At 43.6% G+C, this 14346-nt stretch overlaps 1 protein-coding gene across 1 annotated transcript; it reads left to right on the forward strand.

Moving 5' to 3' along the window:
• Positions 1–55: 55 nt before the first annotated feature.
• LOC311002938 (putative ATP-dependent RNA helicase DDX17) lies at positions 56–14314 on the forward strand. The gene is made up of 13 exons (XM_083994548.1): positions 56–375; positions 3037–3199; positions 3298–3394; positions 3552–3685; positions 3938–4003; positions 5948–6089; positions 6462–6622; positions 6711–6883; positions 6992–7102; positions 7205–7266; positions 9195–9254; positions 11957–12193; positions 13012–14314. Exons 1-13 carry the CDS (start codon positions 317–319, stop codon positions 13527–13529), a joined length of 1983 nt encoding a protein of 660 aa, XP_083850674.1. The 5' UTR covers positions 56–316; the 3' UTR covers positions 13530–14314.
• The last annotated feature ends 32 nt before the right edge of the window (positions 14315–14346 follow it).

Genomic DNA, 14346 nt, shown 5'->3' on the forward strand with positions numbered 1-14346 from the left:
ATCGATGCGAAGCTACGTATAATTACTAGTGGAAGTTACGTTGCTAAAGAGGGCAGGGACTGGGGAGTGTAGAGACGAGGCAGTTGTTTTGCTCCGTGACGCATGCAGTAGTTGCCTGCTAAAGTCCCTTTTAGGCGTAATTATCGGCGTATATTTACGTATGTTTAAAAGCGAATGAAGTCCTGACTTTCTTTTGCAAGCGTAAACTGCGCACGTTTTGCACTACGACGCATAACGTCAACATTCCGCTGGAGTCCAACGTTAAAGCTAACGTCTCAGAAACAGTGGAGGAGATAGTGCTGGGTTTCTCGACAAAATGAGAGGGGGGTCGTCCTATGGAGACAGAGACAGGGACCGTGGACGAGACCGAGACAGGTAACTCTTCGGTTGACATATGAAAACACACATGTTGTTTACCATAGGAGTAGTGTTGCGTAAGGTCTAAACAACACAGGAAGTTTGACCCAAGGCCCTGAACACTGAGCGCAGAGAAACACAACAAGCCTCACACAGCCTCTCTGCAGACTTTTACTTTCACATATACAGTCCAAAGAGCAATTATAAAAGTGTTAATTTCCCCGAAAATTTACCTTAAAGTGGCGTCTGGAATAAGGTCTTGGTGTCAATATTTTGTAAATATGGTCGGATGGTGGCGCTGTAGTAACACGGTCTCTACAATGGGTTTGTTGTAGCCTACAGGAATACAAATGTACCAAAATTCTCAAATTTCCAACCGAAATTTCTATGTTTACATGTTATGATATTATGACATCTTATAGCTTATTTTTCGGGTTTTGATGTACAACACGTGCCACAGTGGTTTTAACAATGTTTAAAATGTTTTGAACATAAAAAGAGTAGGCTAATATTTTATTATTATAAGTTATAAGTACTGGCACTCCTTGGACCAGATTGCAAGACCCTCTTTGTTTTTACTGACTTTTTTTAAAAATTATTATTATTATTATTTTTTATATATATGTTTTTATTTCCAATAAATTAACAAAAAAGATACAACAACAAAAATATCCATACTGAAACAATATCGATGATGGGGTGACTCGTACAGTTTCTTTCTTTCTTCTTTTTTGTTTAACCCATATATATATATATATATATATATATATATATATATATATATATATATATATATATATATATATATATATATATATATATATATATAGACAAACAAGGAAACAAAATACAAACAAAACAAGCAAACAAAAACAAAAACAAAAAAATCTAAATCAATAAAAAATAAGTGGAAAAGCAGCAATCTGTCTTCACTGACATTAGTGGGTATTTGCACATATATCTGCTTACCTGCACAAACATATACATAAGCGTGCTCGCTACACATTATGTACATCCACATAGTCAAACATACGCATAGATTTTTACATACATATATTTAATATTAAGGTCTTTTACTGACTGACTGAGAGTCCACACTGCATGTCAGGAAAACATGTCATAGGATCATATAGCCTATCAAGCAGATCTCTATAGATTACTATGACAAAGCTGCATAAAACACATTTCTGAAGCCTCCAGTGGGCTCATGAGTTCAGTGATCTCAATATTTGTGAAATGGAAGGAGTCTGGAACCACCAGGACACTTTCTAGTCTAGGCCATCTGGCAAAATGGGCAAGAGCCCTGCCTTGGTCACGGAGGCCAAGAACCCAGCAGAGCCCACCAGTCCAAGAACCAGTCACCAGTCACTATGACAGATGGAGGCCCCTCTGAGGCACATGGAAGACCACTTTACGTTTGCCAAACAGCATTCAAAGGCTTCTGAGAGCATGTGGAAAAACATGTCTGGTCTGATGAGACAAAAGTTAAACTCTTTGGACACAACTCAAAACACTATATCTGGCAAACACCAGACACTGCTTATCACATCAGTCCCATCCCCACTCTGAGGAACTGAAGCATAGTGGTGTGTCTGCACCATGCTACGAAAGAGGATGCAGGGTTTTGTCAGCACAGCATTAGAGACAGGAAACGGGCAAGGATAAATGCAGCCAATTACAGAGGAGACCTAGAAAAGACTATGTTCCAGAGTACATGTGATCTGACATTGACATGTCTTCAGGACGAGTGTCTGACAGTGAAAGGGTGGTCCAGCCAGGCCCCATCTGTGGAGAGACTTGAAGACGGCAGTTTACAGATGTCTCCCATCCAGCTCCCAGCTGGAAAGGATAAACTGCCCTAATTGAGATGTGCAAAGCATGTAGAGACTTACCCAAGAATACTTAAACCTGTAACTGCTGGGAAAGGGACCTCCACGAAGGACCAAATTAAAGGTCCACATGCTGAACTTTTGTGATTTGTAATAAATAAGCACAAATTCTAGACATATTTCCCAATTGATGGGTAAACAACACAGGCATGCAACAAACAGATATCTGAACACTTGAGGCAAGGCAAGGCAAGGCAAGGCAATTTTGATTGTATAGCCCGTTTTTTACAAACAGTTTGTCTCAAAGGGCTTCACATAGCATCGTAACAACATCCTCTGTCCTTAGACCCTCACATCGACGGAGGAAAAACTCCATAGAAAACCCTTTTAACAGGGAAAAATCTGAGAAACCTCAGGGTGAGCAACAGGGGAGGGATCCCTCACCCAGGACGGACAGACGTGCAATAGATGTTGTTACAGATAAGACAGATTACAGCCCTGCAAACTGAGGCAAACTGAATAAATGAGTAAATATAGTATTTTTGTAGTATCAAATTTTGTTATATAAGTACACTAGATAAAAGAGTCTAAGAGATAGATAAATGTCTAAATAACCTACCCATACACTTTCACACTGTGAGTATCACATACATTAAATCCTCATGAGCTCTCGTGTGAATTTAGTGAAATACAAAGTTGTCAATCTGGACTTCATCCAGACATGTTGATTCAGCCATAAACATGTTAGTCACAGAAACACTATAAAGACAGTGAAATGATCAGCAGGTGATTTCTGGGGAGAAGACCCTGATTCTCCAGTGATCCTCACGTCTTGTCTCTTATTCCTCAGGCCACGGTTCGGTGGCTCCGGTGGTGGTCGCAGTGGACCGCCACCCATGAAGTTTGGGAATCCAGGTGAACGTCTGCGCAAGAAGAGGTGGAATCTGGATGAGCTGCCAAAATTTGAGAAGAACTTCTACACTGAGCACCCCGAGGTCCAACACATCAGTCAGGTAAATTTAAAGTCCTCATACCAGAGGTTATTCTGAAAAATCCTAATAAATATTAAATATTGTGGTTTTTTTTTTATGTTTTTTCCTGTTGTGCCCAGTATGACTTGGAGGAGTTTCGCAGGAAGAAGGAGATCACCATCAGAGGCTCTGGCTGTCCAAAACCAGTCACTGCTTTTCACCAGGCACATTTTCCTCGTTAGTAAACCACATACCATACACTTATGGCAATATCTGTACAAATAATCTCTGGGGAACATGAATATACACAATGTAATACATAATTTATTCACTTGTACTTGTACTTCCTGCTGTGAAACTGCCTTGGTGATTGTCTGCCTGTATTTTCTCTCAGAGTATGTGATGGATGTGCTGATGCAGCAGAACTTTAAGGAGCCCACAGCCATTCAGTCTCAGGGTTTCCCCGTGGCCCTGAGTGGCAAAGACATGGTGGGGATTGCACAGACCGGCTCAGGGAAGACACTGGCTGTAAGGATGGAAACCTGGCTATCATTGTACTGCATGCTGATGACACTTTAGCCTATTGGATATGTTTGTAAATATTCCTTACATAGCACATTTCACAAGATAGAGAATAAAAGAAAATGCGCCATACTATCTGTATGTTACATAAAGAAAAGCAGCGCAGATGCAGAAGGACAGAGTTTAAATAATTGATAGGCCAGATTTCCTGTTTCCCATTTTCTAACTGTCTTTCGTGTGTCTCGTTCTTTCCTGCAGTATCTTCTTCCTGCTATTGTGCACATCAACCATCAGCCCTATCTGGAGAGGGGAGATGGGCCGATTGTGAGTACCTACAGCAAATATGTTATTCTAAATCATCTGAGCCATAGTGGATCTAGATGCAGGTGACAGCATCAGGTGCCTGTGGGGGCAAAAACATCGCCCTCTGCCGAGGAATAAGAAACAACAAAGGCTTCCCGAGGTTTCGAGAATTTATTACAACTCTCTGTCTAACCAAAGGGAACAACCAGTAAATAATAAACAATGATCATCAAAATAAAGACAGAGTCATACTATTCGGCCGAATAGAGTGCAGCCTCTCTCAACCACAAAGGTCTCAAGAGTCTGGACACCTACTACTACTACCGACACACGAATGACTCAACCTTAAAGGGGACCTATTATGCTCCTTTTTGCACAAACTAAAATAGTTCCTGGGTGTCTGAAAGACATGTCTGTGACGTGCTTCGGTCAAAATACCCCAAAGATCAAACATCACAGCATTCTCAAAAACAGGGCTCTGCAAAACGGTCTGTTTCAGTGGCCCCTCCCTTTAAATGCAAATGAACCACTCCCTCAGCATTGTGTTACCATGACGATGTCTACTACTAGTACCTATACTGATTTGGCCAAAATGTAGTATGCAAACAAAAGCTAAATCTGCAGTAGGCAAATTGCCAGATCTCCAGTCTGCATCTGACCAGTCTACATTGTGTAATGAAATGTGCCCATGACCTAGTCTCACCCTAACCAAAGATGGTATAGAGTAGTCTTTGCCATGTAGGCTACTGTAACCATGTAACATGTAATATAAAAATGCAAAAATAAATATATAAAATAAATTAAAAATATATGCAGAATGGTCAGTTCATTGTAAAACAGTTAGGCTATTTATTGATGTAAATGTGGTGATTTGTGCACATAGACTAGGCTACAGCAGCACTGCTCCTCCTCTCCTCCTCCTTCTCACAGCTTCACTTTTCATTCAAACTAATTCAACTGCCACAAGATTTCATCAATGAGACCAACATTTATCTCCTAAAAAGAATAACCACACAGCGGTAAACGTCTAAAAAACCCGCGGGTATGTTTATTAGCGATGGTTTTCTCTACCGCGATGAGCACGGGCGCCTGCCCGGCCAAGGAGGCCTGCAGACGGGCTCTGCCTGTGTGAGGAGCCGCTGCAGCTCCGGAGCTCCGGTGCTCCGGTGGTCCAGCGTTACGTCGGTCCGACGAACAACGTCGCCCCGGCGGTACGTCGGTCCTCACACAGGTACAGCTTCACTTACATGAAACGTCGGCGTAAACTCCTAAATAAAACTCAGTAAAGTGGCGCGACAGTGCTACAACATGCAGGGAAGAAGCAGGAAGTAGTCCGCTCCGCTCTCCGCTGTGACACCAGGCACAACAGAACAGCATGGGAGGAGGCGGGGCCGGCTGGAGCAGAGACCTCGGCATGACCATGTAGGGGAGTCCGGCACGCATCGACGTAGACGCGAGCTCATGTAAAAAAAAACTCAGCGCAACCGAGTGTAACAGGTGTGCAGAGAAATCCCAATTATCTAGCAGGGTTTACCTCCAAATGCATTAACCTCAGGATATGACACTTCCACAGCCTCTAGAACCATTATCCAACATTTTAAACACATATAAAAGTCTGAAAAGCTGGAAAAGCATAATAGGTCCCCTTTAAATACAAGATAGTTACAGATAAACAGACAGTTCAAAGTACATGAATACCATTGTCTTAAAAGACAGTCCATATGACCGAGTCCGACGACATCAGCTACAACTCGGAGTAGTAGCTGACCCTTATTGATTAAACAATCATTCCTTTGTTTCTAAGATGATTAAACAGACTAAAACCAAAATTTTCCCTTTCAGTGCAGTTTGTCAGGGAGGCAGGGGTGGGGGGTCACCCAGGACACCGTACAGACTAGAAGCCCCTGCATGTGATCACTGTCTGAGCATACACAGTCTGTAAAACCCTGTCTCCTCTCTCCTCAGTGTCTTGTGCTGGCTCCAACCAGAGAGTTGGCTCAGCAGGTTCAACAGGTGGCATATGATTATGGCAAGTCTTCCCGCATCAAAAGCACCTGCGTCTACGGTGGAGCACCCAAAGGACCACAGATTCGGGATCTAGAGAGGGGTGGGTAGCTGACGGACACATTCAATGGATTATTGAAATTAGTATGAAATTCAAAGCCTTTGCCAGGACAGGGATGATCTCACTGAAAATGTTATTTATTTATGTATTTATTTGAAGAGGACAGTGCACATTAATAAAGATGACTGTAAAAGTGTTAGAGGGATAGTTCAACATTTTGGCAAATTGGCCCATTGCCATAATCCCTATAGTTTTAGGAGTAGGTTGGTTACCATTAATTGTCAGTGCAAGCTATTTTTAGAACGGCGGAGCAGAACCGTGAGTTGCTCAACTCTGTCTCATAACATTCTGTTATTATCTCATAGCGTGGTGAATGTGCAGGTCAACTTGTCATTGACATTCATATACCTCTAGGTGTGGAGATCTGCATCGCTACACCTGGTCGTCTTATCGACTTCTTGGAGGTGGGGAAGACAAACCTGCGTCGCTGCACCTACCTCGTGCTGGATGAGGCTGACCGCATGCTGGACATGGGCTTCGAACCACAAATTCGCAAGATAGTCGATCAAATCAGGGTAGGGGAAGGTTTTAATTACCACCACGATGACTGAATTTAGAGTGAACGTTGATGAGCTGGATGCTTTCTCTCTTTCTGTCTTTCAGCCTGACAGACAGACCCTGATGTGGAGTGCAACCTGGCCAAAGGACGTTCGGCAGCTTGCAGAGGACTTCCTGAGAGAGTACATCCAGATTAATATTGGTGCTCTGGAGCTGAGTGCCAACCACAACATCCTGCAAATAGTTGATGTTTGTATGGAGACTGAAAAGGACAACAAGTAAGGATATCCACTGAGAGCATCTCTGATGTAAAATAACACCATGCTCCGACCATCTCTGCTGTAACTGTGACACAGTTGAAACTGAGTCTCTCTCTGTGCCTACAGACTTCTTCAGCTGATGGAGGAAATTATGGCTGAAAAAGAAAACAAAACCATCATCTTCGTGGAGACCAAGAAGCGTTGTGATGATCTGACCAGAAGAATGAGGCGGGACGGGTGAGAAATTACAAATAACATGATGGCAGTTGTTCCAGGATGAATTATGCTAATATGACATAAAAGACAGAAGGGATGCCACATTGCAGTTTTGTGTTCTAGGTGGCCGGCCATGTGTATCCATGGAGACAAGAGCCAACCAGAAAGAGACTGGGTTCTCACAGGTAAGAGTATGTCAACGCATCTACTGAGACTATTCATCAGTACTTTTAAAGGAGAATTCCGGTCATTTTCTAAGTAACGCTGTACAGCTCTAGGTCCCTGAGTGTGACCTTAGGAAAATATCCGAGAAAAATCTGTGCAGACCGGACCTAGCTCTCCTCCTGCTAGCTGCGCTACACTGCAGTTAAACAGTGAAGTAATGGGGGCAGTTCTTCTAACCACCACTTTGGCCTCTATGTAATGCTCAAAATATCACTACACATACACATGCTTTGCAACATCCACCAGTTCCTTAACACACAACACTGAGTGTGCATTACTCCGTTAATGTGAGAGAGCAGTGTTAACATGTGTCTCTGTTTACTCTATCTTCCTGGGTAGACCTTACTAGTTGACTGTCGAGCTCAGGACTGTTTCCATATCAACAAAGACAAAAACTCGAGGAAAACATGGATTTAAAGGGATAGTTCAGGTCTTTTGACATGAATCTATATGGCATCCCCATCAGTAGTTACGTGCATCAACAGTGACTTTCCCCAGACTGCGTCCCGTGAGCGGAGTTCCGGCCTGGTTTTGGTGCTGACGAATGTAGTCCGGCTAGTTGGCTGGGGTCACGAAAATAAAGCGTTTTGCTTCTCAAAACAATATGCGTTCAAAAGAGTGATACATTTGCATCACAAAACCGTTGTCCACGAAAAAGTCAGACCTCACAATCGCTTGGCGCTATTTTCTCTCCCTCCGTATCACTGCGCGCAGCCGCCTGTAGACGGCTGTGTGCGTTTCCATCACCTGTTTCATGGAGTTTACTGCTCGGATAGTTCACGTGAACATATCTGACTATGACACAAGTGATGAAGCCATCCCTTGTTTTAGCACAGAGCCAAAGGGAGACCTTTATGAACCTGAATAGGCTATGTGATGCTGAACTACTGATGGGGATGCCATATAGATTCATGTCAAAAGACCCAAACTATCCCTTTAAGAGAGGAAAATGATTTTGGATGGGGAAAAAAGCAGTTATATTCATATTGATGCTTTTTTCCCATCCAAAATCATTTTTACGTGATAAAAACACACATGTTAACACTGCTCTCTCATATTAACGGAGTAATGCACACTCAGTGTTGAGTGGTAAGGAACTGGTGGATGTTGCAAAGCATGTGTAGTGATATTTTGAGCATTATATAGAGGCCAAAGTGGTGGTTAGAAGAACTGCCCCTGTAGTGACTTGTTCTTAAAATAAAACAACAAAACGAACCTAAGCCACTGAGGGGCTGCTGACTGGAACTTAGTAATTGACGCGCCCGTCGTCTTCCGGGTCCAATGAATCCAACACGTTTTTGCTTGCAATCATCGACATTTATTCAGACTTGCGCTCTTGACATGATACGCGCCCTTAACCGCACTGTTCATACGAATAACACAAAGGCTCACATATTTGCCACAACACAAACAAAAGGCGACAAAGGACGACGACGGTGACGGTCGAAAAACTGTGTGCTCTTCCCGTCAACAGCACACCTGCTGAGTGATTACCTGTGGCTGTATTTCACACTTCCTGCACACACAGTACAGAGCGCCACCTACTGTGGACTGCAGGCAATAAACAAAAAACAAACAAAACACAAATAACCCCAAAATGGCTCTAACAGCCCCCATTACTTCACTGTTTAACTGCAGTGTAGCGCAGCTATCAGGAGGAGAGCTAGGTCCGGTCTGCACAGATTTTTCTCTGATATTTTCCTAAGGTCGCACTCAGGGACCGAGAGCTGTACAGCGTTACTTAGAAAATGACCGGAATTCTCTTTTAGGTTTCACCCACTGTTGTCTGAGTTGACTTTGACAATTCATAAATGATGATTAAATGTGGACGTCCATCTTTTTCTTCAGTTTGATTTTCAGTGTGTTTTTCATTTGTTTATTTTCACAGAGTTTCGGAGTGGCAAAGCTCCAATACTCATCGCCACTGATGTCGCCTCTCGTGGTCTGGGTATGTCTCCTCACGCACACACACACAGACTCACATACATAGACACACACACAGTTAATTCTGATCACATCAGGTCTTTTCTCTCCTTTTTGAGTTTTTTGTGTCATATTTTTAAACAATAGCTTATTAAACATAAAAGAATAACAGAAAGATGACAACAGTCATAATCACTAGATCAAATATAACTGGACTTTTTATTGATGACAGTAGGTAAGTATACAGTGGATCACTAGACCACCTACAAAAGGCATCGACAGCAGCTCGTAATTATTCCATATACTGTATAGAGACAGCAAATATAAATCAACCCACAACACAAATAACAAACAAAACAAAAGCATTTCCTTCTGAATTTTTTTTTCAGGTGACATTATGACAGTTTTTTTATGCAGGACATCAGCCTGTAAAATATGTAGTGTTCAGCAAAAGTGTGAAAATACACAGTAGATTAAATTTAGTGATGTACAGTGAAATAAATCCAACATCAAGTGACCCGTATCTCTGTCAGCTGACAGTTTAATGAGCTGTAACGTCCAGTAGGGAGGCTGCAGGCCTTCATAGTCTGTTTCTTGTTACTGCAGTGAAAAAGCTTCCTTCAACCGGGGCTCTTTGGCACGCTGCCTGAAAAGGAAGGGGGTGTGTGGGGCAGACGCTCCTGCACACCTTCTCTCATGTCTCCTTCATGGTGTCAGTACAAATTTACTGATGAATGTTGCTGATATTACATATCTCATACACAGAAGAGTAAATTGTATAGCTGTTCTGCAAAAGGATGCATTTTGTTATGTTTTGCAGATCAGGGAAGGCTAGGGACATCTCATTTACTGGCAGGTTACATGTGAGAAGGGGGGATAAGTGAAGTGTCTTTAACTTGCCAAAATTCCCATGACCGTATCCTTGTTCTTTTTTCCCCCTCTTCTCCTCTCAGGGTTTGGCAGCACATGACAGTCTGCACTGCTGTCACTGCCCCCTCAGTCACGTTAAAGTAGACGCTTGGCTAGTTTTAGAGGGGGTAAAGCCCCCTCGTATTCTTCTTGCCTAACTTAAGATCCCCCCTGCCCAGTATTGTCAGACTTTGTAAATCCAACGAGCCTTCCTTGGGAGCAGCCTGAGGCGCCTGTACGTCTGCCCGTCGGTCTGTCCCCAAAAACAAAAAAGCAGACAGACAGGGAAGAGAGTCAGACGGGCTCGTGTGGATCCAGTCCTGGCCAGGGTGTGAGGAGGGGCCCCCGCAACGCAGCCAGCGGAGCAACAGAACCGGCCGGCGTGTGTCTGTATGTGTGTGTCGTGTGTTTTAAATGGTTCTGCTCCCGTCTGACGTTGCTGGCGTGCGCAGAAAGCGAGGGATGAAGCCTGTCTCCCTCCGCCTCGGCCCCTCCCTACGAACCAGGACTGATCAGGGGGGACTGACTACCTTTGTAAAAACAACACGAAGGGGGTAAGTACCTCACCGCCCCTTTCTCTCAACTCCTCCACGAGCTCACCATACATCCCACCGTGCTCATATTTTAGACAAAACCACAGCACAGTTTTATCCCGGGACATGGCCACGCTGTGATCCAGCAGGCTGCGGTTGATTTGAAGGGGGACAGGGAGACTTATTGATCAGCAGTGCTGTCAGAGCCCCACATCTTCTGTAATGAGAAACAGACTCGGTGTCTTCACACAGTAATCACATTGGTGTGAAGATTACAAAGACTACTCCTGGTTCCTTTACACCTGGATGTCAGGCTGGCTGCTCATCGGTGAGCCTGACACCCTCAAGTTAAATTCAGCTTTAACTTTTAACAAATGACACTGGTGTTTAACTCAAACGAAACTTTGGATGTGTGGATTTTTGCACAGTGTCTGATACAGCAGGTAAGTTACTCTGACTTCTAACCTTAAAGGTACATTGTGTAAGAATTACTCCCATCTAGTGGTGCGGTTGTAGATCGCAAGCAACGTATTTTTCATGCTGCATTCACGTGAAATTGGGCAGACGGCAGACGGACGACAGCCGCTGCACGTAACGGCATAAACAAGCCTCTATGTAAACAAGTGGTCCGTCAGCACGAGGCAAAACAATACACGTGACAATATGTTGTCATGGCGATGTCGTATTGTTTACCTGACCCACGTTTTACCGGCTTTCTCTGGACTTCTGTGACTAAAATTACATCTGGTTTGTTACCGGCGGCCGTTTTTCCGACTGCACCACAGTCCTCACTGCGTTACCACGGTGACTTTTCACAGACGCCACCTCGACCTGAGCCGACAGCTCCGGTGTCTCCGCTGAGTTTCCGTGGTTTCCTACCGTCACGTTGTCACTGAACGTAAAAACATGGCGACACCACATGGCAGCCAGCACCGAGCTTACCCGCTCCATGGAGATATGAATGATATGAACGGCTAATTCAGAGCTGAAAGGAACACTTCACTTTGTTGATGGGGGTAATTATTGATGAATGAAAAAAGTACTTTTTAACAAAATAATCGATTTTCGTGAATAGATAACAGGATAACTTACACAATGTACCTTTAAATATTTCAACAATCATCCTTATAGTAAAAAAATAAGAAAAGCTGTAATTGTAATTTATTTGAATAAAAGCCATCAGTTTTTGGATTTGAATAATCTCTTGGATGTTTTTTTCCCCTCTTGAGATTATCATCTTTTTCCTTTCCCTCTGCTGCAACACTGATCATTCTTTATGCAAAAGACGTGGAGGACGTCAAGTTCGTCATCAACTATGACTATCCCAACTCCTCTGAAGATTACGTCCACCGTATTGGCCGTACGGCCCGCAGCACCAACAAAGGCACCGCCTACACCTTCTTCACGCCGGGGAACCTGCGCCAAGCCAGAGACCTGGTGCGGGTGTTGGAGGAGGCGCGGCAGGCCATCAACCCAAAACTGCTTCAGCTTGTGGACTCAGGCCGTGGTGGAGGAGGAGGAGGTGAGGACGTCACTGTTTCTCAAATTAAGATCACAGATAATCAGACTGTAGAGGGGAACACATGTTTTTTTGTCACAGTGCAGTTAGGAGGAGTATTTATATATCTCTTCTTTTTTTAATATCATTATAAACACAGATACATACACATACATACGTACTTACACCCACACGAACATATTCCAAATAATAATAATAATAATAGTGCTATAAAGAATAAAACAATCAAAACAAAACAGGGGGAACACATGGTTAATGAGGCATGTATAAATATAATATAATCCTTTATTCGTCCCACAGTGGGAAAATGTATAAGGTTGCAGCAGCAGACAACAGCAAACAGATAATAAATAGCAAATGGCAATAGCAGTGAAAAGAAAGCAGTATTTGTAATAGAGTATGATTAAAGCAGAAGTAAGCGATCTGGTGGTTTTGGCTAACTTCCTGTCAGCCGATGGAGTTAGCAGTCCCCGCCCTCGTCCCTATGCCACCACATTCACACGCATCCCTTGGCTGCACACACAGAGAGGACCGCCCCTTTATGCCGTTCTCTCTCCTCATTGGATAAAGGTTGTAGGATACAAGGACAGTTTTCTCCTCGGCTTACAGCAGAGCAGAGTGACTGACAGACCCGTGTTTCAGACCAAACACTCTATATAAGTGATTGCTGTCGGAAGATAGAACTATTTAAGACTTATATTAACACAAATATTCCGCTTACTTCTGCTTTAATGAATAAATAAGAAAAGAAGAAAGAATCATTACACATTACAGATCTGAAGAGAAGAAGAGGTGATTAAAAAAAAAAATCTTTGTTACAGGTGGCAGAATGCGTTACCGTGGCAGCAACTCTAACAACCCTAACATGATGTACCAGGACGAGTGCGATCGGCGCATGCGCTCCGGTGGCGGCGGCGGCGGCAAAGACAACCGCAGCAGCTTCGGCCGGGACAATCGCAACAGTCGCGATGGAGAGCGCTCCACCACCTCCACCACCTCCTCCTCCTACAGGGACAGGAGTCGGGATCGCAGGAACAGCTACAACTCCAGCTCAGATCAGTACCAGGGCTACAGCGGCGGCGGCGGCGGGGGGTACAACCCCCGTAACGGCGGCCAGGCCGGTGGTGGAGGTGGAGGTGGAGGTCAGGATCAGTCCAACCAGCCACAGGCTCAGTTTGTCCAGCTTCCTCCCCCAGCATCAGGTGGTGGGCTGCAGCCGCTGATGGCCCAGCAGTTTGCTCCGCCTCAGGCTCCACTGATGGGCTTCATGGCTCCACCGCCGTACCCCTTTGCTGCTCCGCCCCCTCCTCCTCCAGGCCCTGCACCTCCCCGCAAGTAGAAGTCACTTTGTGCTAATGAAAGTTTTTACAGTGTAGGTGGAGGGGTTTGGGTTTGACAAGCTCATATATTTTCTATTTGTTTTGTACTTTGTAATAAACCCAACATGTGGAATTAAAGTTTTCCTATATAAAAAAGTAAATAGAGAACTTTTAGTCTTCATGTTCAGCCTAGACTGTCACTTCCAAAGACTCAGACAGTTGCCCTTAATCATTAATCGTGCAGAAAAATCAAACCACAGTGTGGATCTCACCATCTCTAGTACAAGCTGTGCTTTTATCAACTGTGTTAGGATGAGTGAAAACGAGCCTCAGTGGTGTGTGTTTGAAGGTGCTGGTCTTTGGGCAAAATCATTTTGAATATACCGTCACATTCCAGTGTCATGTCTTGTTCTAGCTTCAAAGTCTCTCACTTGTGCAGCTGGAAGGAGAGTGGACATATATACATATATTTGCAATTTATTTTAATTCTTGCATTTTGGGTTTGTGTTATTCTAAATATACATTCAAATGTGAGTCCTCTGCGACAGATTTAACGACATGCAACCACTATTATTACTATACCATGTTTCTCTGGTGTCATGGGCTGTCACACTAGCTATAGATTGATTTGTCATGCATGCCCTAACTTCTGAATGAATATCTATGTTTGCATGTAACTTTTAAACTCACATTGTTTTAATTTGGAAATCAGGTGATGCAGACTTGTTTTCATGCAGACTGTGAACTAAGCTGCAGTTCGTCTTGTTTCAGCTTCAACACATTGTGCTCTTTACAGTGTTTTCTTAATAAATGAATGAATCAAAGCTTTTATTTTAC

This window comes from Trachurus trachurus (assembly GCF_905171665.1).
Source record: "Trachurus trachurus genome assembly, chromosome: 1".
Taxonomy (NCBI): Eukaryota; Metazoa; Chordata; class Actinopteri; order Carangiformes; family Carangidae; genus Trachurus; species Trachurus trachurus.

Coding starts and splice junctions, on each gene's coding strand:
- LOC311002938 (XM_083994548.1), top strand. CDS start 317: ATGAGAGGGGGGTCGTCCTATGGAGACAGAGACAGGGACCGTGGACGA. Junction 4,004..5,947: donor AGAGGGGAGATGGGCCGATT/GTGAGTACCTAC, acceptor CTCTCTCCTCAG/TGTCTTGTGCTGGCTCCAAC. Junction 6,623..6,710: donor AGATAGTCGATCAAATCAGG/GTAGGGGAAGGT, acceptor TCTGTCTTTCAG/CCTGACAGACAGACCCTGAT.